Source organism: Sphaerodactylus townsendi, linkage group LG04, assembly GCF_021028975.2.
Source record: "Sphaerodactylus townsendi isolate TG3544 linkage group LG04, MPM_Stown_v2.3, whole genome shotgun sequence".
Taxonomy (NCBI): Eukaryota; Metazoa; Chordata; class Lepidosauria; order Squamata; family Sphaerodactylidae; genus Sphaerodactylus; species Sphaerodactylus townsendi.
In genome coordinates this window covers 65,710,598-65,737,867 of record NC_059428.1, presented here as the reverse complement: position 1 = coordinate 65,737,867, position 27,270 = coordinate 65,710,598, and the positions used below count along the sequence as shown (strand labels likewise).

Sequence of the window (27,270 nt, the reverse complement as noted above, 5' to 3'; positions counted from 1 at the left end):
GTAACCTGCCACAAGAACATTCAGGCATTATCAGAATATCAGCTCAGCTCAGAATATCGTCTCTTTAAACTCAAAGACACCAAAGCTCACACAACATCTCAGCCTTAAAAACTCTGATCGCAATTTACTCAAATGTGCTTCAGATTATCAAAAAGAACAAGGTCACAAAGCAGGCAGCCATGTGCATATTGAAGGAAAACCTTCTTATACAACTCACTTAAAAATAGAGTAAAAAACTCTTGACCAGAACAATGCATGGGTTTGCACAGACTTTTTAAATCAGAGCGTAAACTCTTACAAATAAAGTTTGTACAATGTACAAGCAGCTTAACAGAAATAGGACACAAATGAGGCTCAGAAATAGCACCTTTGTTACACAAATGCAACTCACGATGCCCCATTTTCCACACTAGACATCCTTAACAGGTTTTCCTGGCTATCTAGTAAACAGATTGGCTGAAGAAGATTCATCTTTGAAAACAAGCAGTTTTGAACCCTTGGCCCTGCTTTCGTTTGAATTCTGGATCCCTTCAAGGCGCAGCTTCCAGAGAACTCTAGATTACTTCTAGCTCAGTTCTGGGACTGTTTGTGAACAGAGCTATTTCTGAGTCTCATTTGCAAAGATAATTTACATTGCCCGTTCAGCTGAATCGTGGTTAGTTTTGCTTTTTCTGTAGTCTTCTCTTAAGGTTATTCCTCAGTTCCTTGTGAGAACATAAATTGAAGATCTCAGTCTCTCTGAAGTGATTGTATTGACACAACACATGAATAAGATCTGAGGATTCTGTATGGCACTACAGTGTTCTGGGGCTTGTTAATACCATCTTACAGAGATGACATTCTTGAAAGCTCTACCAGTGCAAAGGAAAGAATTACTCATGCAATTCATGAATACTTCTTGGCTACACTGGGGACCAAACTACATGCTACATCTTCCACAGGGCTGTTTGGCTTATCGAGGGCAAGGGCAAGACCAACCCCACCTGCCGTCCCCCCACAATACTGCAGTCTCAAACTGAAATAAATCCCTATAGACCTTTAAAATGCAATTCCCCACAGATGCTGTATGTGACTGCAGGGAAGGCAAGTCAGGCCCAGGAAACCCAGACCCAACTTTTTATAAATCATAATGTGTAGCCTGACCCTGACTGTCTGATTCCAAGGGTAGCCTAATTCTCTCACATTTCTTTTAAATTTGGGGCAATACTTTGAAAACAGCAGCCTCTGACAAATATGAAGGGACATGAAGACACTAATATTTTTCAAAAGAGGCAGTTCATCTTGTTATGGAATAAAAGAAACAAAGTGATATGACTTACATATGAAATTAAAAATCAGAATACCTGAAGTAGATTATATTAGAACTGATTCGATCGTGTACTATTTATTTGTAAACAGGATTGTTTCCACCAAATAAAACTGACATTTAAGAAATGTAAAAAATGAGTTTATTATAATAGAATACAAATGCTACAGTCAAAAACCAAAAGTTCTATCAGGTTTATATTCTTATCCCATGCGAGCTTAATTTGGCCAGGGAAATTTATAACAATCTTCCAGGATGCTAGGCTAGATGAACCACTGGTCTGATCCAGCAGGGCACATCTTATTTTCTTATAAGACTATCATCTTTTCCTACAAACTGTTCAGATTTCACATCCAGTGTTTCCTGGTTAGCTTTAAACAAGTGATCTCATTGATAGGAGGATTGATTTTCTCCCGACAGCACAGAAAATTAAGTAGAGGCACACTATACCATTACTAAGTGTTTCCCTGAAATGTGGGTTCCAAATATTTTCACACTTGAATGGCAGGTGTTATTTCCTGTTCAACAGGAGGCTGTTTTTCCTACGTTAAAATTGAAAGGCACTGAAAACGTGTATATTAATATCAATAGGCAGTAATAAAAAAAACCCTCTATTATCTGCAGTAACATTAATAACATTGTATTTTTATGTTGCAGCTGCAGGTAGCCATTATGGCCACTGTAAACAGAGAGACTGGCTAAAAGAATTATTAACTACCTTGAGGCATGCCATGCATTTTATCACAATTTTCACTTTTTTAACTTCTTCAAAGGGTTTTCCTCTGGATGCCCTCTCCCAGTGTTCTTTGTTACATGCCACTTTTGGCTCAGTTGTCTATAAAGAAGGAATGATTGATGTCATATAGGGTTACATTAAGAATGAACACTACCTCTTAGAAGGCACCACTGACACTGTGGTCAAACTGTGCTCTGTACACCACAGTGAACAAGTATCACCAACGCCTGTGCAGAGTTGGAGTATTCTCTGTGAAAAGCTGGAGAGGGTATACTACCAGTACTTTTTTGGGAGGCATATGCAGTTGTTTTTAGACTTATATTTCACTATAAACAGAAGTGATACTGTACAACTCAACTCTGCATGTATACAGCCTAGGTTTACCGTGATTTTTCCCCCAGCTACTCTTTGTATTTCAAAACACTTACAGATGTAAACAACTTTGCAAAATTTTTATGATAACTGTACAGAGATAATTCATGTTGCAAACATTCTGTTATGTTCCAGCCATTTTCCTGATAGTAGTACCTAGCAAAACCTTTGGCATCAAAGTGAATTGTCAGTCTGCTTTCTGGCAGAAAGTCTCTTTAAGAAAAGAGAACAGTTATAATAAAGCATTTTTATAGGCAATTAAATAAGGTGCTAGCTATAATGCTCCTCTTATCTTGGAGCTTCTACCCATTGTCTGAACCATACTGCTGCTGTTTCTTTAATTTCATGTGATTCCTTATTTCCAGAAATTTCATCATCATTGGAATAATTTCCTGAGTCTCGACAGTTCCGTTCTGATTGTCTTTGGTCTTTACAATTTATTTGGTCAATTTCAAGTGGGATGCTGTTTTTAATTACAAGGATGCATTTTTCTGTTGATACTTCAGAAGGTATCAAACAGGAACTGCTTGGATCTCTTTCGCCAGTTTTCTGTAGATGGAAAAACACAAGGAAAGCAGTGAGAAAAAACTGCAGTAAGCTTTTGAGTCACTTGATAGCATTGCAAGACAGCATATTCCATTCTGCTGAACACAGTCCTCTACTATGCCAGGACACATAACTATATAGATTCCTATATAAGGGCTCTACAAAGGCCTATCCTACAAGACAAGTATTAAATATCTAAGTTTGTTTATCAGTTTTCTTATACTGCCCAATCCCCAAAGGGCTCTGAGCAGTGAACAACAATAATATAAAATAGTTTAAAAACACAAAATAAAACAACTAAATATCATTAAATAAAACCAGGAACCATATAACATCATTTCCCTCGCCCCTCACCCACCCTTATGCCCATGGGAGGCCAGATAGAGCAGCAGCAATGTATTTAGCTAGGCTGGCCAAATGCCTGGTGGAACAGGTCCATCTTACAGGACTTGCGGAAACTCTGCAGTTCCCACAGAACTGATCTCCCTCAGAAGCCTGTTCCACCAGGTAGGGGCCAGGGCTGTAAAAGCCCTGGCCCTTGTAGAGGACAGCCTGATTGCTTTAGGGCCAGGGATCACCAATAGGTTATCCTCCAAAGAACAGAGGGGCCTAACGGGGCGATACAGGGAGAGGCAGTACCTCAGGTATGCAGGTCCAAGGCCGTGAATGGCTTTGACGGTCAAGATCAGCACTTTAAACATGACCCAGAACTCGATTGGCAGCCAGTGCAGATGGTATAGGACCGGCGTAATCGGTCCCTGCTTGATGTTCCCGTAAGAAGCCTGGCTGCTGCATTCTGTATGAGTTTCAGTTTCTGGATCATGGCTAAAGGTAAGCCCGCGTAGAGCGAGTTACAGTACCTGGAGGTGACCGTTGCATGAATCACAGTGGCTAGATCAGGTTAATGCATATTAAGCGTTGAGAAAGTAATCAGTGTACAAAACACTTCAACAGTTACCAATTTCCCTTTCTGATACATTAACTAGACAAATCACAATCAACAGAGCTCCATGAGACAAATAATAGTTGCCATGAGGTGCAAAGCACATATTAAGCTAAATGCCTGGTGGCCCACGCCCATTTAGCACCTCTCTCTACAGTGATGAGTAGTCCATGTCCTAAAATCATGACATTCTATGTTTCCCCACTTTAACAAATCATGTAGGAAAATGTGCCTCTTTGTCCCTGGGCGCTGTTTCTAGGTGAGGTCAGGCATGCCCCACTAAAAGCTGCTGGTGCAGGGCTGGTGCAGCTGCTGGTGCAGCCATGGTGTAGGGCTGGTGCAGCCATGGTGCAGGGCTGGTGCAGCTGCTGGTGCAGGGCTGGTGCAGCCATGGTGCAGGGCTGGTGCAGCCATGTAGGTTACCCACAGCGCCAGATTATGAGAAGTGTGGAAAAAAGTACATGCAAAGCTCCTCTCTCGGCTCTAAGCCATACTTTGAAGCTGCACTCGCCCTTGATCAGTCTGGCCCTGCCTGAACCAAGATTGTGGTTTAGTGCCTGCATCTAGACATCCGCATCTAGACACAACATCATTTGTAGCTAGTGCCTGCAGCTAGACATCTAGTAGAGTTCACTCAAGGAATACAGGAGGGCCCACACCTGTACACATCAGATGAGTCTATCCAGGTGAAACCAGGCCAACTTCCTTCCTTATCTCCCTCCCTGAGGCTCCAGTAGTGGCCTGGGGAAGTTGCCTAGCTACTACTTCCCTGGCTCTGCAAAACCCAGAGAATGGCTGCCAGGAGAGGCAGGATCTGGCATGGGTGTGGGGAAAGAGACAAAGACAGAGAGGGAGGAATAGAAACTCTTGGTATTGGGGTGCTGCTGCCAAAGCAAACATTCCTTATCATTTCCAAGACTGGGGTAGGGAGAGGTATAAATATAACTCATGTGTTTTGAGTGCAAATGACCTCAACAATGTTCAGCCATAAGGAGAAGAAGAGTTTGGATTTATGTCCCCCCTTTCTCTCCTGTAGGAGACTCAAAGGGGCTTACAATCTTCTTGCCCTTCCCCCCTCACAACAAACACCCTGTGAGGTGGGTGGGGCTGAGAGATCTCCAAAAAGCTGTGACTAGCCCAAGGTCACCCAGCTGGCGTGTGTGGGAGTGTACAGGTTAATCTGAATAAGTGGTTTGGCCCTACTCACAAATCTGCTCAGGAGGTGTGGTGATGGTTTACAACTTCAGAATTGGAGTTCATAGTAGCAACTCACAATAGCTCTACAGCATAGGTGTCAAACTCGCGGCCCTCCAGATGTTATGGACTACAGTTCCCATCATCCCCTGCCAGCATCATGCTTGCAGGGGATGGTGGGAACTGTAGTCCATAACATGTGGAGGGTCGTGAGTTTGACACCTGTGCTCTACAGGGTAGGCTTCTGCTAGATCCCACCTTACTGACAGAGTGAGACGGAGTTCCCTAGAGAATGGGGAGGGGGGGGCATTAAACCTGGTCTTCCAGGGACCCCATCCAGGAACTCCAATGATGGGCAGGAAATAAATGCACAAAAGTTTGCGCTTTTCTCAACTGAATGTCCTGCTGAAGCAAAGAGGGCCGAAAATGCTGCACAGAATACTGAGCTGGATATACAATAGCTTGTACATTTAATTGTACACTGAAAATCTCTCTCAGTTCACGTATTATCACTGTGCTACCCATGAGCTTTGTATGGACACAGGAGAACCCCACAAGGGAGGTTGCTGGGTTATTCATCTCACCATTTGTGATAGAACAGCTAATTAATGGTTATAAATACCTCTATGACTGATGGAAGTTTGCATGAGGGAAAGAATGCATATCTGATCTTCTTCCACGTATACCAGAGAGTGAAGAGCAAGAAAGCAACAGCAGCAGCAACTCCAATGGGAACCATCCAGGTGACAAGAGTAGATGATTTCCCTATAAAAAAAATAAGAATGGAACGGAGCTACTTAGATATTGAAGAAGATATTATTTTAAAACTTATTCTTAAACTCTAAAAGACTTGCAATATGAAGAGGGGAAGATGCAGACCCTCGTCACTCTTTCTCATAAGAAACCTTTGAAAACTGATTGGGTATAAATGTCACCGTAAAATAAAAATGGTTCCATGCACAGGACAAAAATTTTGTATTGAACTTCACACAATAGATTTCCCGCCCCCTCCCCAGAACACTGTATGTTAAGAAATGTACATCTGATGAGTCTGTTCCGTACCCCTTGTACTAAATTTCATTGACCGGAACCACGACAAGGAACATAGAAATGTACATATCACATTTTTGTAGGAAGTTATGAAGATACTTTATGTTACATTACAATGTCTGATCAATACATTCCAGTAGAATTTAAACATCTCATACCACTGGCAGTTTCAATACATGTCACATTGCTAAAGTTGCTGCTTTTTGAAAGACACAGAGCTTGCACTTCTAAGCAATATACAGTTGAAGGGGACAAGTTTGAGATTATGAATGATGCTGATTTTGATTGTTCTTCAACTTTGTCCTGCATAAGGAACAAAAATTTAGAAATTTAAAGATAAGCAAAAGTCATTTCAATTGCAGTCTGCGTTGACTTCACTCGATAAAAGTTTTAAATAAATAAAATGTCTATCTTTTGAGTGCTACCCAGAACTTTGCAGTGTCACAGAGAACAGTTTAACATTATGCTACCAACTCTCCAGCCTTAGAACATTCCAGTTGTCCACAGAATACACAGGCCAGGAAGCAACTGATGAAAATCCATGGCACACCATTCCCTATACAGCAGTGTGTGCAATTGCTGCAGCATGTGCAGCAGCACAGGTGATGCAGTAGCTGCTAATTGAACAGTCTTCAAGTCTGCTCTGGTTTCAGCTGCCTGCAACATGGCAGGAGGGAAGTACTATCATTGTTGCTGTGCACATCTGGAGCTCAATCTTATGACTCCCCAGCCCCTAGAATTCCTTCAAGAAAAACACTTTTCTTCAGAGGAAGCCTTTCTCCAGCACAAAAAGCCATTCTTCATTGGAAGAAATCTTTCTGTTGAAAGTCAACTTTGCGGAAGAGAGTCATAGATCCAATTTAGCTGAAAGGATTAATAGAACCCAGCCCATAATTATTTTTTTCTGTTTGGAGAACATGGTTTAGTAAGTTTCAAAACCATGCTTGACATGGGGTTTAGTAATAATAAAGAATACTCTTTTTAAAAAATAGTCAACTTTGTATTTCAAAAGTATGTGTGTGTATATGTGTGTGTGTGTGTGTCAACTGCCATCAAGTCGCAGCCGACTCATGGGGATCCTTTACGATTTTCAAGGCAAGAGACGTTCAGAGGTGGTTTGTCATAGTCTGCCTCTGCATAGGGACCCTGCAGGGCCTTCCTTAGTGATTTTCCATCTAAGTACTGACCAGGGCCAATCCTCTTTAGCTTCTGAGATCAGGCCAGCTTAGGCCTTCAAAAAGGCACTGAATTGTAAATATTACATTAATGTTTTAGTTTAATGTTTATTAATACAAAAACAAAATAAGAGCCTCTGTGCATACTGCCATGCACAGCACAGCCCCACATATAAGGACATAACATGCAATTCTGTCATCCCCCTCTGTATGAGCCTGTGATGTCGTTCTGGCCCCTCATTAGCTTTACATGCCAGATGACGAACGGCTTGCTGACTTCTCCAGCCAGCTTTCTCCCAGGCTTCCAAAGAAATAATCTCCTCTGTAGGAGTTTCCCCCTCCAGACAAAATAAAAACAAGACAAGGAAGCTCCTGGCTACAAAATGATGAGAAAGTCCAATAGCCTTTTTATTCAGGAACCAAGGAAGTCTCCTCAGGTAATCAAGAGCAACTGGATGATAGTTTCAAGAAGCCAAACCTCTGAGTATATTTTAGAAAAGAAGATCCCAAGCCTTGATGTCCTCCTCAGTTATCTGTTCTTCCTAGCCCACAGCTGGTGCTTGTTATATCAGCCATCATCACCCTCAGGTGTTTGCATTCTAGGAGATAACCTCCTTTCCTATAGGCAACGCCCCAACTGGTAGTGCTCGAGGCTGCTATGCAACTCCTACATACACCCTCCCCCTTTTTTCTTGGCTGATGAACATGCCTCCTCTAGTGAATATCTGCGCATTCCATTTCGATAGGAAATTACAATAGATGGTGACTGGCATACTATTAAGCAATGAAAAATTCATGGCCAGTATTACTCACAAGGGATGCCAATGGAGTGTGCTGTAAAATCTCCTACGGGGGTAAAACCCTAGTACTTTGTACTGCTAGGGTTCCCCTCCCTCCTCCACATTGGAGATTTTACATATTTCCATATTTTAAATCAATGTTGAAACAATTTTTACAAGAAAAAAAACCTGTCTGTAACTTCCCAGAATGACAGTAAAAGACAGATAACTTATCAAGAGTTTAAAGCACCAGAGGTGGCTAGGGCAAGGGGACAAGACTGTTAGGTTTCTAGTCATGATTTCTCTTTCGTGTTTCAAGTAAAATTATTTTTTAAATCAGCATTACCTTGGCATACGAAGAATTATTCCAATAGTTAATGTGATAGATAAGGGGATATTTGCTCATTGAGTTATTTTCCAATTCTCCAGGTGCCACAATAAAAATACGAAGTGAATCCTCACTGGCATTAACCTTGATACTTGGCGGGCCAATTTCATCTTTAAAAAAAATTATATGGTTAAACTGCAGTATTATTTTAACTTAAACATTTAATAATGAATCAAAAACATGGCCAACCCTCTATTTAAATTAGGATACATTGATTTCAGTTTAAGATTCCCAATTTGCAGGTAGTGGCTGGAGAGCTCCTGGGATTACAACTGATCTCCAGGCAACAGAAATCAGTTCCCCTGGAAAAAATGACCACTTCAGAAGCTGGACTCCATGGAATTATATTCCACTGAAATTCCTCTCCTCCATACAACCCGCCTTCCCAGACTCCATTTTCCTAACTGGAAGATAGCAGCCCTAATTATTTATCCACATCCTGCAATGCTCAACAACCCCTTCCTATCCCAACCAGAAACAAAATCATCCACACACACATATAAACCAGCAATAAAATGATAAAAGCAGCAGCTTTATAATCATAAACATCCATAGCAGTAAAATTAATACTAAACAAAAAAGATTTCCCAAAAAAGTTTAAAATGTAGTATTGCAGCAGGTTATAAAACTTATACTGAAAGTCTCAGCAGAATTAAACCCTTCTAAGACTACTGAAGTGAACAGGCTTAGAAGGGTGCACTCCATTTAAAATCATACTGTTAAATTCACAATGTTAGTAAACTGGGTTTTTGGGGGGGAGGGGGGTTAATCTGGCAATGTGCTCTACATCCGTGAACAAGCTCTAAATCTAAATACATATTCTGCATATATCTGGAAGTTGCACAGAGAAATCCACGAACTACCACTGAATAACTTCTGTTCATTTCAGTGGGGTTTGTTCAATTGCAGTAAACAGAAGCTGCACAGCAGTAGAACTTGTGAAATCACTATTTTTAGACTGCCACTTGCCATCATGGTTCAAGTCATCAGCCTCTGTGCTGGAGCGTTGCTCGAACCGAAAAGCTCAGTGGAAGCTCTAATTTTCGCGGGTTCGTTCCTGCCCCAGGAACTCTCCTAGCCTGTCCCCAACTGCACTGGTCTCCATACTCAGGCCAGCAAGCTCTGAGACCGTAGGTAGGCCAATTCCAGGTCTCCAGCCTCCATTTGCCCTCCCCCTGGTGTAAGGGCCACATATGCTAGCGGGGTGGGCAAATGCGTTGGTGCGAGCCCATGCCATTCCCACGGTCCATTCCATCCCCCACATCTGGTTTGAGCTGTTGGACTGAAGCTGTTAAAAGTTTTCAAGTTTATTAGAGATAATATTATTTGTAACTGAAAAAAAACTGAAAAAAGAAAAATGTACAAACAACTGTATGTGATAGCAGAGAGACTTTACACATTTCAGAGGGGATAGTAGGAAAGGAGATGCTTACTTTCAATTGAAGGCTCAAAGCTTAGCTCTTTGGACCAAGGTGATTTGAAATGGCTATTCATGGCGCGCGCATGGAGGTAGAAAATTCCACTGAAGGAAATGGAAGATGAGAAGTCACAGTGGGTTGTGGTGATGTTTTCACATCCAGGCACAGTGATCCAGTCTTTTGAGTAATCTTGGAAATATTCTCTTTTGAATGCACTATTAGAACAAATCAGACAAGCAACAGCAGTATGTTTATTACCACAGATTTACAGACCAATTCTATTTGTGCTTACTCAAGTTGACCCATACTAGTGGGACCCACTACCAAGCAAGTGTGCACAGGACTGCAGTCTTAATCAGAAGCATAGCTTTCAGGAGAGAATGCTATGAGAAGAGGGCAAATTCACCATGCCACTCTCCCCACAAAAGTCAGAATGACCATGTGTATGAAGCCGCAGGATCTTGGCATTCAGACTGTTCCACAGGATGAGTCTCTCAGAAGCAAAGGCCAAATTCCACCCACGTGCTGCTTCTACAGCTTTGGGGCCACTATTCCAGCCAGCCAAGTATTTCCAGGCACTGCCATTACTCAAGTGCACACCTGGATACACAGCACACATGTGGCTCTCACACTTTAGGAGGGCTCTCGTGTCCTTTTGTGTGATTGTGGGAGATTTAGAAACATGCCTGTTTCCATTTATATTGTACAATATTTTCATTCAAAAAATTAGGTGTGGACTCAGATTTTTTCTGCTTTGAAGATATTTGCTGGAGACAAAAAAAAAGAATAGTTTATGTCAGCGATAGTAAACATAATCTTGCTGAAGTTTCTCCAGTCCCAGAAACCCCTAATTTAGTCAGCAATCTTACTAAAAATATGTTTAAACCAGGTACTTCATAATTACTAGAATATTATATCAATACCTTCTGTAGGAAATGGGACTGTTGCCACTATGACTTTAAACTCTCCATACTGTTAGTATAAATCTTTGAAAATATCTTCCTATCTCTCACTTGCACTCACAGAAGGGCATCTTCTGTTACCATGACTGATCTCACAAACAAATCATCGGAAATAATACTATAAGACCTAAGGATTTATTATTTCCTTATCAAGCCAAGACAGAAACTTCTAAACAGCTGGATGTAAATCTGAAAAGATATCCTGAAAGTGGTAGAAGAAATACAGCTCCGGGGCAATCAAACGAGTGCCACTAGTTCTCTCTCACTGTCTTACAAATTAATCATGCAACCAATTGCTGTTGTATTTAATAGTATTTTTCAAAACCCAGTGCTTCTGCTTGAGATGGTATAGTGGACCTCCTGGTAGAAATTTCATGTCTTGGCTCAACTGATTGTGGGCTTATCACATTTGTGTATAAGTTATAACCAAGGTAATGTTGGTCAACAATGATGCCAAGTAAGGAGGAGTCAGTTGGTTATGGATAGAGCTGTACTCCCAGGCTTGCAGTTTGATGATATTGTTAGATTTGTTGTTATAATGAATCTATGGAGCATAATGCCCTTGATCGACTTTGGTTAATTTGCCAATAGTATCCCTTCTTAGAAAAACAACACTTGGCCATAGCTTGATCATGTTCAGGCTTGATTGCTGTTGTGTTAGGCATTAATGGCATCACGATTGTGGCAAAATGGTAAAAGGCAATATCAGCACTGAATCTTCTGCCACTGAAAACAGGTGGAATAGGTTCCTCTGTATAATAGTTAAGGAGACTGAAAATGGGTTCAGATTGCAAGTAAATGGAATCCTTGCTTGCAAACAGAATTGGATGTGAAGTTTGAACCCCATGATCCATCTAACCAATCAACTAGATACTAGAACGAATACATGGTTTCACATTTAATTATTTTCCTGTCAAGCACCCCTCACTTAATTCTTTATCCTGAACCAGTGAGTTGCTTTTGACCTGGGGCACCCACATCAGTGATGCTGAACAACCTCAAAATTATTTGAGTCATCATACACAAGGACAACCTATACTTTAGTTTTGGGTCAATTAAGCAACTTTGGGAAAGGGTAGCTACACTGCAGCAGTGCAAACCACTGCTCAAAGAGGTGCAAGATTACCTCTAAAGATATGACCTCAGTATCTAAGAATGTTGATATGAAAGAATCATTATATGAATTTAGCTTACTTGGCTATTTGTATTTTTAGCCAATAATTTAATGTGACCAGTCAAAGCAACTACCAAACCAGGAGAGACTTTAACTTTGCTAGAAACCTTAAGGCTTAAGCTGTGAAGATTCAACAAAATAGCTGGGGTGTATAAGTTAAGAGATTAAAACAAATGCACAAAAAATCTTACAAGATCCACTGGACTGTGAAGCTTACACTTCCACTGTACAGATTATCCCAGTACAAAATGCACTTCATATTCAAAGCATGAACACGCAGGTTTGTGGGAGGAGCCAGACCATCCAAAGCTATAAAGAGAATTTTAAAATTCAACAATACGTTCATTTAGACTCAGGAACGATGACAAAATCTACAAAGAAAGTTACAATTCTGTAGCAATCAAAGTCATACAGGTTTTGAGGTAGTTCCTGATACAGTGCCTCAGCGATGCTTACCCACTGCTTCAGGACTTGAGGAGGACTATGGGAATGACCTCTGGAGCTACACGAACAAAATGCTTATTTTTGAGTGTTCAATAGGGCAATCCTAAAGAGAGTTACACTATTTGATGCCCATTAATTTAAGAGGGTATAGCTGCTTTAAACTGTACTATGTGTTTTTATATATATATATATAGGCACTAAAGTTAGGTGAAAAAAATAGTGTCAAACTAACTATCCATTTGAATGGTTAAGCTGAAAAAATAAACCAAACAGTAAATCCATACCTTTGGGTGTTTTTGTACAGTACGTTGAGCTCCATAAAGCCTCATGATATTCTAGGAATGCTTTGACTGCCAAACAATAAGTAGTATCTGGGTGAAGATCATGAAGGTTTTGCCCTGAAAAAACATCCTGGTATTTTTTCTGCAATGGAAACACAAGGTTTTTTTTGAAATTATGTCTACATTAGTCATTTCTTGCTATACTGATTCAGAAAGATGTGACCTCTTATTGGATCAACAGAAGTAGAGCTGGTATTTTGTCAATAAAATGAATGCTATATTTCCAGAACAGTGTACTTCATGATTTTAATTATTTACATGCTTTCATTCAAATAGGTACACCCAATCCACCGAGAGATATCATCCAGTTTTATGACACCTTAGGCCAGCTGAGGTATTTAAGTTTTTCTCTGTACAATGCACCCAGACTCTCCCTGGGAAAGTGGCCAAATAGAGAACACAAGGTATATATCTACAGATACAGCGGTAGACTTCTGACAAAGATCACTATATCCAGGGACAGGTGCAGCTATGGTTATTATGTAACATAAGAACAAAAGAACATAAGAACAAGCCAGCTGGATCAGACCAGAGTTCATCTAGTCCAGCACTGTGCTACTCGCAGTGGCCCACCAGGTGCCTTTGGGAGCTCACATGCAGGATGTGAGAGCAATGGCCTTCTGCGGCTGTTGCTCCCAAGCACCTGGTCTGTTAAGGCATTTGCAATCTCTATTTTTGAGTGCTGTATTAAAGAAAGGACTTTTAACATTTGCTGTATTACAGAACAGAAGCTGTATTACAGAAAGGACTTTTAACATTTGAAGAATCACACCAAGGCTGATTACCCACTGCAGCTGTTCCCTGCCCTCGCCCTGCTCTGGGGCGAAAAGACATGTGAGAGGAAGTGAGTCACGACAAGAAATCTTGCCCTGACGCAACTCCTCTCTCAGCGCACTGCAAAGAGGAAGTGCATTGGGACAAGATTTTTTGTCCTGACACACTTCTTGTCCCACCATGCGCCTGAGTGTCGGTGGGTAATCAGCCCAACATTTAATAGATACAACGGCTTATACAATTTAAATAATTCAAAGAAGATGCAACTTCCATTAATGAAGGAGGATTTGGTTTTCCTGATTTTGGTTTATATCATCCTGATTTCAGCTTATATTGGAATCATTCCTTGCAGCTGGACTGCCCATCTTGGGCTCTTTTGGAGGCTTCTTGTCTGATGCCCATCTCTAATGGAATGAATTAGGCTCTACCTATGCTATAGCAGAAACCATTCCTGTGGCAGTTTCTGCAACAACACTACAGTATGGTGCAGTATGGTTTGACAATATCAACTCATTTTCACATGCCAAATTAACATTATGGGCCAATCCAGATCTAAAAATTGGGTGGAAATATTTGTTAGGGAAGGCTTGGACCAATAGGGAGACTTTTTTATTGGACCAATTGATAGGTTATGGTGATTAGTTTTTGCCATTTTCTGAGTTGAAGTCTAAATATGACTTGCCACATTATGTAGAATGGCAACACTTGTGGCGTTTAGTGTGTCAGAGTTCTCTTTGCTCCTGGAATCCAGAAAGAAAATGGAATCCAGAAAGAAAACAAAACTTACTAAGCCCAGAAAACCCATAACAGCCAGTTGATTCCGGCCATGAAAGCCTTCAACAATAAAACCTATTATATTTGTCAATTAACAAATATGACGTGAAAAGTCTCAGGAATGAATGAAATAAGGAGCTATACCCACTCCATAGCATGAATGTGAAAAATCTATTCAAACACACTGTTCAGCATTAAATAAAAACAATACACATTTTAAGCACCCCAGCTTTATGAATGCATACAAAAGTCAATCCAACTAAGTTGGCACAGGACTGCAATGTTTAGAGATTTAGTACTTTAAACGCAGAAGCAAATACCAACATTGCAAAGAGCGTAATGTAGTAGAAAGTAATACATTATAACATTTATGTCAAATTAACAATATAGCATATTAAAAAGTATATGGAGATCAATTAGCACCTCAGGCTTTGATGAGTTCTTCCAGATTGCTAGTTTATAGGTTAGAGCATCATGCTTCCACATTTGTTTTGACTGATCTGCTTCTGGATGTATAATTTTGATATTTACATTTCCATCTACTGATTCCAACAGCACTCCAGGAGGGCCAATCTGAGCTGTTGACCAAAATAACAAACTTAAGTACAAATTTTCATATTAATAATAGCTTGCAGACATAGACTTGAACAGCAAAAAAATAACAAAAAAGTTAACATCACTGCCATTTGGTCACTTACAGATATATGAATCTGGTATTAGTAAAATAACATTGATGAAGATAGCCCAGTGAGCATTTATTCTGATATTAGTAGGATTACTAAGCAGGACTTAGTAGGACTATAAGTAGGACCACTACAGTGTTCTGAGACAGGGTATTACTAACATACCTCTTGCCCTATTCCTGTCTAGCTCCTCCAACTTTCCTATGTACTACGACCAGCAAGACTCTCCTGAGTAGACGAGGAAGCTAGTCAGAAAAGAAATTGGTGGGAAATGGGCTATTATAACTACACTTTGGGATGGAATTCTGGGCCCCAACTCAGGGACTCAGCAGCAGGACTACACTGAGTCTACACTGCCTTCTAAAGAGCAGGAGGATGATCATCAAGCACAGAGTCTAAAACTGACTAACTGCATCACTGAGGGGCCTTACCAGAAACTACATTTATGCATAAAGTTACAGCTATATGTATGTGTACTGATACATCTGTTAAGACTAGATGCACTGCCACCAAGAGGGCAAAGCACCATCCCAATGTTGCCTTGATTAAGCAGGCTGTCTTCTCACTTTCCTCATTGCAGTGAACAAGGCAGACTCTCTACTACACGGTGCTTAGCTGGGCTGGTTGAAGGGGATGAAGGGGAAAGAAAAAACAGCAGGAAAGCTACCCCCCTGTACCAGGCTGCCTCACAGCATGATTCTGTCAACTTAGGGACATTAGGACAGCAACAAATGAGTCAGTGCTCAGCTGTAATGACCCCCTGCCATGCCCAAGGTAATGCTGATCACCCCTTTGGGGTTAGGAATTTTCCTCCAGGCCAGATTGACCAAGGGTCCTGTAAGGGTGCCACTTCTCAACAGCTAATTATGATGTTTATTAGCAATTAGAATTTTGCCACTGAAGGCCCTTTCTCACATCTTTTATGGTATTCTCCTTCTGATTCTCCACTTTTGTTCCTCTTCCCACCACAAATTGACTATTGCTTAGCATCACAGCAATTGCTTTGGATGCAGGCAGTGCCTAATTCCATCCTCAGTCTCTCCTACCACAGTTCTCTTACCATAGTGATACAAAAGTAGAGGACTAACCTGCCAGTCATTCCAAAGAAAAACCCAAGTTGATGCTTTGGTAATTAGAAGTCATATAATTAAGCCACCAAATCTTTGTAACTAGACCTCAGTACTGCCCATAATCATACAACATGCAGAAGCAAACACACAAGGCACAGAGTCATACCTGTAAGATAAGGACAAAACTTTAAAGAGGCCCATGGAGAATTCTCTTTCCCTGCTTCCACTCTTACGCTCACATTACAGTAATTTAAATAATTTAGTTTCAATAATGAGAGATCACATTCTGTGGAGATGATATTCTGACATCCAGGAATCACTGTCCAGTTTTCAAGATTCTCCTCATATTCTGGCGTTCTGAAAGGTAATGCAGAAGATCTTAAACAAAGTGTTGGCAATTCAGGAGGTAAATTTGGTATCACTAGGTACTACCTAGTGGCCAAAAATGTATATATGCCATGTTGGGACCAGCAATTTGGTAACACACATGGATTCTGAAACCTTGGTTGTCACACACCTTTCTACCTTAGCCCATCTCTATATAGAAGCAGCAACTTCTTCAAAACAATTTGCTTGGAAGAGTGCACAGCTTCCATTAAAAAGTCTGGTAGAACTTACAAGATCTGGACAGCCAGGTCCATATATATATTTTTTTGCTTATAGAATTTTTTTTTCTTATCAATGGTGGCGATATTGAGCAAGATGGAAGTTAAGTTTTTATTTTGTACAAAACATGGCCCTAAAATATTCTTGCATATCCCATCCTGACTTTCTGAAGCACATATATTCTAGTTAAAAAACTAGGTCTAGTTAAAAAAATTAACTGGCTGCTGCTTTAGGAAAATAAGAAAAGTCCAGTGGCACCTTAAAGACTAACAACAATTATTCCAATAAGAACTTTTATGAGTCACGGATCACTTCTTCAGGTATGTGAAGAGAAAATCATAACAGGAAAGACGAGGGAGGGGGAGCTAAGGTAGAGAACTCAGTGCTGAATTACAACTCATCAAGAAATTCAACACTACATGTCAACCTGGATTAAACAGACACTGGGATTTTGTTCCTTAAGGCAATGTCTAATAGCTCTACAGCAGTGGCCCCCAAACTTTTTTGGGCTGCCACCTCCTTAGCTCCCAGGCCATATCCCTAACCCCCCCCCCCCAAAAAAAAAACACATATGATGTCCCTCCTTCTTGGCATTACATTTATCACAAATTCAAAACAACTTCTAACATTGGCCCTTTCTGCAGAAGCCCCTGAAAATGTTTTGCAAACATTTTTTTAAAAACCCGTTCATTTGTACTTACCCCCCGGATCAGCAGAGGCGTAGTGGTTAAGAGAAGGTGTACTCTAATCTGGAGGAACCGGGTTTGATTCCCTGCTGTGACGCTTGAGCTGCAGAGGCTTATCTGTGGAATTCAGATTAGCCTGTGTACTCCAACACATGCCAGCTGGGTGACCTTGGGCTTGTCACAGTTCTTCTGAGCTCTCTCAGCCTCGCCTACCTCACAGGGTATTTGCTGTGAGGGGGGAAGGGAAAGGAGTTTGTAAGCCCCTTTGAGTCTCCTTACAGGAGAGAAAGGGGGGATATAAATCCACCTCTTCTTCTTTTCCTCCTCCTCCTCCTCCTCAACTCTTCCTGGCCTCCATTTTGTGGTTGTTGTTTTTTCTAAACTTCTTAGATTTGTAGCTATGAAGCTTGAAAGCCTCATGCTGTGACTCTCTAGGGTTTGTGTCTACGTAGCTACATATATACTACCCTCCACAATAAATTTTAAAATCTGACAGAAATATAGAGTGAGCTCAGAAAAAGGTGTCAACGGGGAAATCCGGGGACTGTAGAGGAGTGGGAAACATTTTTAAAAGATCACACAGCAAGTGAAAATATTTCCGACATGTTTTCACAAAAAGAATTGCTAGAAAACAGCATGCAAATAAAACATTTTCAGGCTAGAAATAAAACATTTTGGGCTAAGAACCATGTGGAAATCCATGAAGGAAACGTTTTATTCCCTGCCTGAAAATGTTTTATTTGTGTTCTGCAGAAAGGGCCACTGTAAACACATGTATGTATTTCACAAATAAAACATGACCAAGTAAAAGCAAACCAATTTATTAAGCTGTTTTAGCAATATAAAAGGGTATGTTTGCATCGCACCCACTATGCCTTCATAATTTTAATGGGATGGATATGCTTAGTGCAGGGATATCAGCGTCTCAGCATCAGGCTGCAAGGCACTAAGACAGTGGTTCTCAACCTGTGGGTCGGGACGCCTTTGGGGGTCGAACGACCCTTTCACAGGGGCTGCCTAAGACTCTCTGCATCAGTGTTCTCCATCTGTAAAATGGATAAATGTTAGGGTTGGGGGTCACCACAACAAGAGGAACTGTATTAAAGGGTCGCAGCATTAGGAAGGTTGAGAATCACTGCACTAAGAAGTCTTAGATCCCCACATTCAGTAATTTTCAGTCTGTTTCTCTGCTTGGAAAGAAGCTAGGTGACTGTACTGAAGTCCTGCTTTACTAAACATGATGCTGGGAAGGCAATAAAGTACATCTTGCGCCCCCCCCCCCCCCGAGTGCAGGGTAGCTGTCAGGAAGGTCTTCTCAAGAACCATGCAGTTTAGTAATAAAGATGCATTTGCTAACTCCTTGCCTTGGCTCCCCCTCCCCTGCACAGGGAGGAGAGTGCTGCTGCTTTTCCTTTAAAACTCACTAGTCATCAGGATGGAAGGACAAGACCTTTTCCCTGCCAGCTGGCCCAGGAATCTCTGCGTTGCACCCCTACCCAGGGGCGAATCTGTAGAAAATGGTGCCCAGGGCAAGCACCGAAATTGTGTCCCCCTGAAAATGGCACCCCCACCAGGCAAGGCCAGGGAGGTTGCCAAAAGGCATTAGCACTCCTTGCCAAGTGATGTTACATTGAGGGGGGGGGGGGAGAGCAAAAAAGACTGCATCCTCTTTAATAACATTATGGGAAAACATTATGGCTCTCACTTCCCCACATGTGCAAGGATGTCAAGCTTGTTCCACATTCAAGCATCATTCAGGATGAGGGGCAGAACCATCAGAACGATTTGAGTTCCAGTGCCATCTTTCTGGGGCTTGTAGTGGAGTCAGGGTGTTCCCATAGGCAGAGCTACCACGGAACTGTGGGAGGACAAACACCTCAGGCACAGGCATGGGGGGGGGGGAGAATCACTACCCTCACTCCACCCCTCAGACCAGCCCCGTGGCCCAGAGCAGCCTCCACAGACTGGAGCACTCTCCTCGAACCGGAGCAGGCTGCTTTTCTAGCTTTTAGAGGGGTGGGGGTGGGCGGGCACCATTTTGCCCTGGGTGTTCCCCACAGTGCACCCAGGTGCCAACAAGCCCAGCAGAGGCCGGCTTAACCCTAACCCTAACCCTAACTCTAGCCCCCCCCCCTCCTTCTCTCTTCTCTTTTCCACCCCCCACCATTTGCAGTGAAAGAAGGAAGGGAGGGAGGAATAGGAGGTAGGGGAAACAGATGAAAAGAAACATTAAAGATGGAAAGGAGGGAGGGAGGGAGGAAATGACTGATGGACATATGCTCTGGTTGACTCTGTTCTCCTCCCCCACTCCCCAAATATCACAAGAGGTAGTTCCTGGGGTGGGGACATATTTTGATGAAATTCCATTTTAATGGAAGATAGAGAATACATCCTCCCACAAGAGGCTGCCATGCCTTCCATCTCTATAGAGCAGAGCAGTGGGTGCCCTACTATCCCAAAATTTTCTGCCTCTCCCCTACTGCTCCCAAATTCCTCACTGCATCCCTTGATGCTTCCATTGTCCCGGGGGCAGGGAGGGCAGTACCAATGACTGGGAATCCCTACTCTACAGGATACACATTCTAAAAAATTTAATTGGCTGTTATTAACACACTTTATCAGACAGTAACCATGTAACAATATTGGTTAATTTTAACTTAAACTATGTACCCAACTTCATCACTCTGACCTCTCTTACAATCCATTATGTGAAACTGCTAATTCTGTCCATTTATGACAACATTCCCACCTAACCTTTCTACCTTACTCCTCCCTTTTTCCCTTGCATTTTTACAATTTTATTTTTAATTGATTTTTATATTAAAAAGAATAACAAAATATAACATATAAAAGTAAATATAAAAATAAGCTTTTACCGATAAAACCAGAAGATTACATCTATATAAAAAAGTGAATCTTGGTATTTATCACATCAGGAAGCCTTTCTTATCAATCATTATTTAACTAGAATTATCCTTTTAAGCTTAGCCTTCTTTTTTAAAAAGTACCTGCTGAACTCTAGATATATTGACTACAAAATGAACATCAGCAATTAATGAGATTCTGTAAATTATATTAGTTCCATCATTAAAATCTATTACCATCAATATTTATATAAGATACTACATTATTGTTCCCCTTACATAAATTATTTACACCATATTTACACCAAGCCTCTCTGTCTTGGCTCCCCCACCTCAGTCTTCCCCTTATAAAGAACTCCTGGTATAAATAAATGTTGTTAGTCTTCAAGGTACCACAGTACTTTTATTTTACTATGACTGACTATCTCGGTGACCTCTTTGCTACTGAGAGACATTCCACAAACATCAACAGCTTTTGTAAACACTTCTCAATTGTGATTTAAAAGTAGCCTGGTAACTTACTCTTCATATTGTGCTGAAAACGTTATGTTGAGGCCACATGAGTTTTCCCAGTCCCATTTCAGACTGATATTTGTGTTAATAATATATACGGTAACATTCTGAGGAGGCTCCAGACATGTCGACCCTATAGGTTTTTGGAAGAGAAACAGAGAACATTATTTTCAAAATGTGTTGCATTATGGAAAGGGGCTATTTCCATGTAACTGTATGAGTCCCAAAAAGTTAAAGCTACACCTTATGCCACATTTCATGCAACAGACTAATCTCTATATAATAAAATAAGTCACCCAAGCAAATACTTGTGTTTCCCCAAGGGCATTGTGCAAAATACCAATGAAAGTTCAGTCCAAACCAAGAGCTCAGACTACCAGGAATACATTCAACTGTTCTAGAATAGTACACACAGAACCCAACTGAAGACGATTTTACTTCCCCAGGATGATCATTTACCACCTTCAACAAGAACAGAAAATATGAAATTGCTGAACTAGAATTTATTTGATTACCTGTCTGACTTAACCTGCATTCTAGGTTTCTTTCCCAGTACAGCTGGAAAGCTAGTATGGCTAGATAACCGTTTTAATGAATAAGCCATTCTGAATATCTCTGGATTTTGCACAGAAATCTCACTATCGTCTATTTACTTTATTAATATATCATGTGAGGATACGTGTTTGATCTTTTTGCTGTCCACAGCTCTTCTGCGCTAAACTGTTCCCTCAGTGGCTTCCTCACCTCTCTAGATTCAAAACATGGGCAAACACAATGGAAGACATGAGCAGATAAAGGGTTGCAACTTGCAGAGAATCTAGAGACTAACAGGTAAATGTTGTCCCAAATTGCATCTCCCCCCAACTGTTAATAAATGATGTATGTCTCTGTTTGGGCTTTCGTAGCTCTTGAATCCTGTCCTATCAACACATGAGGAGGAACAGGAAACAGATAGCCATAAAACATACCATAACACTGAAACTTGCAAAAACAGAAGTGAGAATGCAGGTTTCTGTTAACTTCTCTTAACATTCTGCATTCCATTTTTTGAATACATGTGCCATGTCAAAGTTTGATTTGAAACACATTTAAATTGGGTTGCTGTTTGGAAAAAAGGGTATAATTTCAACTACATATCCAGTTCTTAGCTTCTATTATGTTCTGCCCTTTTTGTCTTATGAGGAAAATCAATTAATTTCTGCAAATACTCAGCACAAGATTTTTAACTAGACCCATGAAAAGGTTACCCATGTGTATTCTATGTGCACAGCTCCAACTAGAAACAGGATGGTTGAGGGGACTGTGTCCCTTTCAGAAGTACAATTTTATTTATTAAACAATACCAAACTATGATACATGCATATTTAAAGACATTCAATTTAAATGTTGTGATTATATGCATGCTTATTGGCAGCAAGCCTTACCAACTGAAAGAGAACATTCGTTATCTCTCAGGTACATTTCTTATTGATGTAAAAATGCTTAAAAGTAACTAAACAAGCTGGTGCTCTGTAAACTATGAAGACTGAGGGCTTCTGTAGGCAGGCAACAAAGTCATACTGCACATTCAGCTGAAACTCTAACTCCTAGGGAAGATACTGTATTTCCCCGAAAATAAGACAAGGTCTTATATTAATTTTTGCTCCAAAAGATGTGTTAGAGTTTATTTTCAGGGGATGCCTTATTTTTTCCCCATGATTTTGCACCCCCACCCCACTCCCGTGACCAGATCAGGTGCACCGGGAAATCTGTAACTAGGGCTTATTTTTGGAATAAGGCTTATATTTCAAGCATCCTCCAAAAATCCCGACAAATCAAGCTAGGGCTTATTTTCGGGGTAGGTCTTATTTTTGGGGAAACGGGGTACCAGTTTCACACGGAACATAACTTTGAAATTTTCCCATCATATGACCCCTGCCCAAGAGCAATAAGGAAAGCCAGGGCAAATGTCCCCTCCAAGATCCCTACCATCCAAATAGAAAGAGACTCCTCCATGAGAAATAGGAGCTCACAAGTAATTTGGAGAAGGCTTCCCATCCTCAATACCACTGACAACACTGTGCAGCTGGAAAAATAACCAAGCTGTTTATCAGTTAGAGCCTGAACAGGAAGCAGGAAAAAATGCTTAGAAAAAAGGACAACAAATGAATCTGCTGCAAACATATAATGACTGTGTATTGTCGAAGGCTTTCATGGCCGGAATCACTGGAGTGCTGTGTGGTTACAGTATTAGTAGTGTTCTAGTAGCATTCTTTCCTGATGCTGTTTCGTTTGAGTCTGTGAGTTGAGACTTCAGAGACCTGGATGTAGGAAAGCGAGCAATATATACAGTATATATACAGTATATATACTCCACTTGCTTTCCTTTCCTACTATCAGATCCTCTGAAGATGCCAGCCACAGATGCAGGCGAAACATCAGGAGAGAATGCTGCTAGAACACAGCCATACAGCCCGGAAACCACACAGCACTCCATATAATGACTGGATAAGAAGATTGTTTTACAAAAGGCATTCCTTTGTACAACTCCCTCCCAGAAAACTGATAACAGAAAACAGCACTATTTAAAAGATGCACTGACTTCTCTCAATTGTGGAAACACAGGTGCAAGAGATTTTACATAAACCAATGCTCTCTCACATTTGTTTTTAATTGTGGATTTTTAATATATGTAGTTCTTTCAAAAGTCAATGTTAATTTCTAAAAAAAAACTATTTACCCCCTTAAGGGCCCCAACTGGGCAGAAAGGCAACATACAAATGTTTTAAATAAATACATTCACCCAGGATATACCAGAAATGAAGGAAATCTGGATAAAATTGTAGTTCTTAACAAAGGACTTCCAGGTTATTTGTCAGTATGCATAGCACCAGAAATTCATAGGAAGAAAAAGATGAATTCTGTTTCCTAAGCAGTTTACAATCTAAACTGGCCAATGCAAGGGTAACAAACATAAGCATATGCAAATTGCACATACCTAAAACTTGGCCTTAGTTGGGAATTAGGATTAAGGCAAAGGTTGCATGAAAAAAGTTGGATTTGAGGCAGGATCTGAACAGAGAAAAATAGCACTACACATATTCTACATGCTTATTCATATTATAGCTGTGGAATCTGTCAATTTCTTTTATTTTTAGATAATGAAGGGCTCCTGGAGTATTCAGCACAGGAGAGGGTTGGGCAAGCTGTTAAAAGACAGCACAACTGAAATCTGTGCCTACCTACATCTTTTCATATCTGATACAAGGAAAATAATCACTAATTAACAAGTATGGAGGCAATCTATAGCATACATAGGCTTTGCAGGGACTCGTATCTTTGTTTCGACCCTGCTTTCAGCTTCTGCTTTACATGTGGATTTATGTGCATCGTTATGAATAAAAACACCTTTGAAATTCACAGCCCAGTCCAGATGGGGCGGGTGATTCATGCTTCTGAATATATACCCCATTCAGTAACCAAAAAGTCACCCAAACAAATCACATGACAAATAAAGGAAAGGCCCCTCCCGGCCTTTTAGATCGGGTGCCTTCAAAGCAATCATGAATTGTATTGTTGTGCTGAAGTTATCTGCTGCATTGATTTTTAATTTAATTTATTATTGTTTTTAGATGGTTATGTATTCTACTAATTGAATTGAAATGTGGTTGTTTGGGGTTTTTGTGAGCCGCCTAGAGCTCTTTGGGGATAAGGCGGCCAATAAAATCAAATAAACAAACAAATAAGTAAATAAAATCCACCCGAGCTAATTCTAGGAAGCCCTGGCTTATCATACACTGAATCAGCACAGAAAAGTTACTCTTCTTCCTGCAATCTCCTTTTCCTGTTTTTACAAGTGCCACTTTAGATATGATTACCAAAATAAAGGCACTCGGAAAGACCATATGGGAAGACTGGGTGTCGCCATAATCTCCTGCTTCTTCAACTATATCCTTCCGGACTGCATTTGATCTTTGCGTAGAAATGACACAAGCAGTATAGTATTTCATGGTATTTCGAACCCTATGTTTACTTCTTTCCCTTCTTTTTCGTAATTGTGTCGTCCAGCAGACGTGAGCTCAAGTGGATTCTGCACTGCATATTTATAAAGATTGCAACTCGTTATGATGTGCGGAATCCACTTCAAGCTCATGAAAGCTGATGTCACAAAGAGTCTGTAGCATGTTGTGGCCTTTGCAACGCCTCCCCATCTTCCCAAACTTACAATTGCACAACTCTCTCTTCTCACTCGCCTGCGTTCGTGCTACCCACAGATCGTGCAGCAAATACTGCGTCCCGGATCCATCCTGACACGGCTTACCTGTGCTGGAAGGAACTATTCCAAGCGTTGCTATGGCCAAAAGGACAGCGCGCGCCGCTTTCATGTCTAGCCTCAAGGGACAACGGAGGCTCTGATCAAACCAAAGACTACCGACGCTTCGGCTTCATTTTTACCACGTGACTGCGACAAAAAAAACCCAAGAACGGACTGCACCCATAGAACAAAAAAAACCCCAAGAACGGACTGCACCCATAGAACTTCCAATATCGCCTTTTCGTTCTACTGACCCGGGCTTCCTTGGCTGCGCATGCGCAAACACTCTCGTCTCCTGTCCTCCACCCTGCTCAAACAGATTAGAACTTCCGGTGAAAAAAATGGATATTCACTTTCCTTTTTGTCCTGAGACGTTCTAAAAAGGTTTTAGAAAGTGCTATACAATCCTATTCCGATTTATATTTGCCTGCGGGCTGGAAATGACCAAGGAGACTGTGGAATCTGCTAGCCTCGTCTAGTTAGTAACGCCTTTCCCCCTCAGAAGTGAAGATGGGGCTCAGCTGTTACTTACTGTGAAAAAGCTTCTATGCAGGGTTTTTTTTTTTAAAAAAAAGAATGGAACTTTAGTTCCTGAGGAACTATCCAAAACGGTTGTCTCCCATACTGTAAGTTAGAGGAACTGAAACAACGGTTTACAACAGCCTTGTAGCCGAGCCTTGTTATCCCCATTTCCCAGGAAGAGGACCAAAACGAATGACAGAAATGCCCATTGTGAACAGTGAGAGATGCGTCCAGACCCACTGATGATGAAGAAATTGAAATTGTGACAGGTTTTCTATTACTTTGTTCCATCATCAACCCAAGAGGAGACTGCAAACAAAAACCAAAAAGTGATTTGAGACTGGGAAGGGTATCTGTGAAGGAGCAAGAAAAGATCCTTAAGTGTAAGGATGTGTCAGCAATCAAAATCAAGATAATTCATGCCACGCTATTTCCCATTATGTATGTGGGTAAGAAAGTTGGGCAGTGAATGAAGATGACAGGAATAAAATTGATTCATTTGAAATGTGGTGTTTGAGGATAACTGGACCACCCAGGAAAAGAGGGGTATATGTTGAATTAATTAATTAAATCAGTGGGTTCAATATCTAATCATGTTTGAACTCTCCCTAGGAGCTTCAATGGCTAAACTGAGGTTATTGTTCTTTGGTCATATTATGAGAAGACGAGAGTCACTGGAAAAGACAACAACATGAAGTGGAATGATTCAATAAAGCAAGCTGCAGCCCTCACTTTGCAAGATTTGAGCAAAGCTGTTATCAATAGGATGTTTTGGAAATCTTTAATTCATAGGGTCACAATTAGAATAGGGTCGCCATTAGAAGCAATTTGATAGCACTTAACCTTAACCTCTCTATCCTGCATATAGGAATGCCAGTTGAGTTGGCCTGCTGCTGCTGCTCCCAAGCACCTGGTCTGCTAAGGCATTTGCAATCTCAGATCAAGGAGGATCAAGATTGGTAGCCATAGATCGACTTCTCCTACATAAATCTGTCCAAGTCCTTTTTAAAGCTATCCAGGTTAGCGGTCATCACCACCTCCTGTAGCAGCATATTCCAAACATCAATCACGCGTTGTGTGAAGAAGAAATGTTTCCTTTTATTAGTTCTAATTCTTCCCCCCGGCATTTTCAATGTATGCCCCCTGGTTCTAGTATTGTGAGAAAGAGAGAAAAATTTCTCTCTGTTGACATTTTCTACCCCACGCATAATTTTATATAAAACTTCAATCATATCTCCCCTCAGACGTCTCCTCTCCAAACTAAAGAGTCCCAAACGCTGCAGCCTTTCCTCATAAGGAAGGTGCTCCAGTCCCTCAATCATCCTCGTTGCCCTTCTCTGCACTTTTTCTATCTCTTCGATATCCTTTTTATGAAGTGGCAACCAGAACTGAACACAGTACTCCAAGTGTAGTCGCACCACTGCTTTATATAAGGACATCAGAGGCATAGTGCCAACGGGGCGGGGCACGACGCTCCGGGCGAAGCTGCGGTGGAGGCATGGCCAAACTGTGGAGGGGGTGTGGCGGAAGCATTCTGAGGCATGGCAAGTGCAGGTGGGGTAGCAGCAGGGGTGCAGGGCTCACGTGCGCCCAGGCAGAGTTTCCCCTCGCTCCGCTTCTGAAGGGCACGGCAATCTTTGCAGTTTTATTATCAAA

At 41.1% G+C, this 27,270-nt stretch overlaps 2 protein-coding genes across 2 annotated transcripts in view; both read right to left on the bottom strand.

The window, feature by feature from the left end:
• Window positions 1-1,431: 1,431 nt before the first annotated feature.
• IFNAR1 (interferon alpha and beta receptor subunit 1) lies at window positions 1,432-25,378 on the bottom strand. Its single transcript, XM_048493550.1, has 11 exons — window positions 25,099-25,378; window positions 20,808-20,931; window positions 16,296-16,486; window positions 14,800-14,954; window positions 12,772-12,910; window positions 12,235-12,352; window positions 9,923-10,122; window positions 8,448-8,599; window positions 6,306-6,450; window positions 5,720-5,862; window positions 1,432-2,963 (listed from the first exon to the last, which is right to left on the bottom strand). Exons 1-11 carry the CDS (start codon window positions 25,160-25,162, stop codon window positions 2,703-2,705), a joined length of 1,692 nt encoding a protein of 563 aa, XP_048349507.1. The 5' UTR covers window positions 25,163-25,378; the 3' UTR covers window positions 1,432-2,702.
• Window positions 17,598-27,270, bottom strand: part of IL10RB (interleukin 10 receptor subunit beta) — a 34,298-nt gene continuing 24,625 nt past the window's right edge. The window contains exon 9 of the transcript XR_007244272.1: window positions 17,598-17,610. The gene's annotated coding sequence lies outside the window, so the exon portion shown is untranslated. The remainder of the gene's footprint in view (window positions 17,611-27,270) is intronic.

Coding starts and splice junctions, on each gene's coding strand:
- IFNAR1 (XM_048493550.1), bottom strand. CDS start 25,162: ATGAAAGCGGCGCGCGCTGTCCTTTTGGCCATAGCAACGCTTGGAATA. Junction 12,911..14,799: donor AGAACTCATCAAAGCCTGAG/GTGCTAATTGAT, acceptor TTTCCATTGCAG/AAAAAATACCAGGATGTTTT. Junction 2,964..5,719: donor AACTTCCATCAGTCATAGAG/GTATTTATAACC, acceptor TTCCATCTACAG/AAAACTGGCGAAAGAGATCC.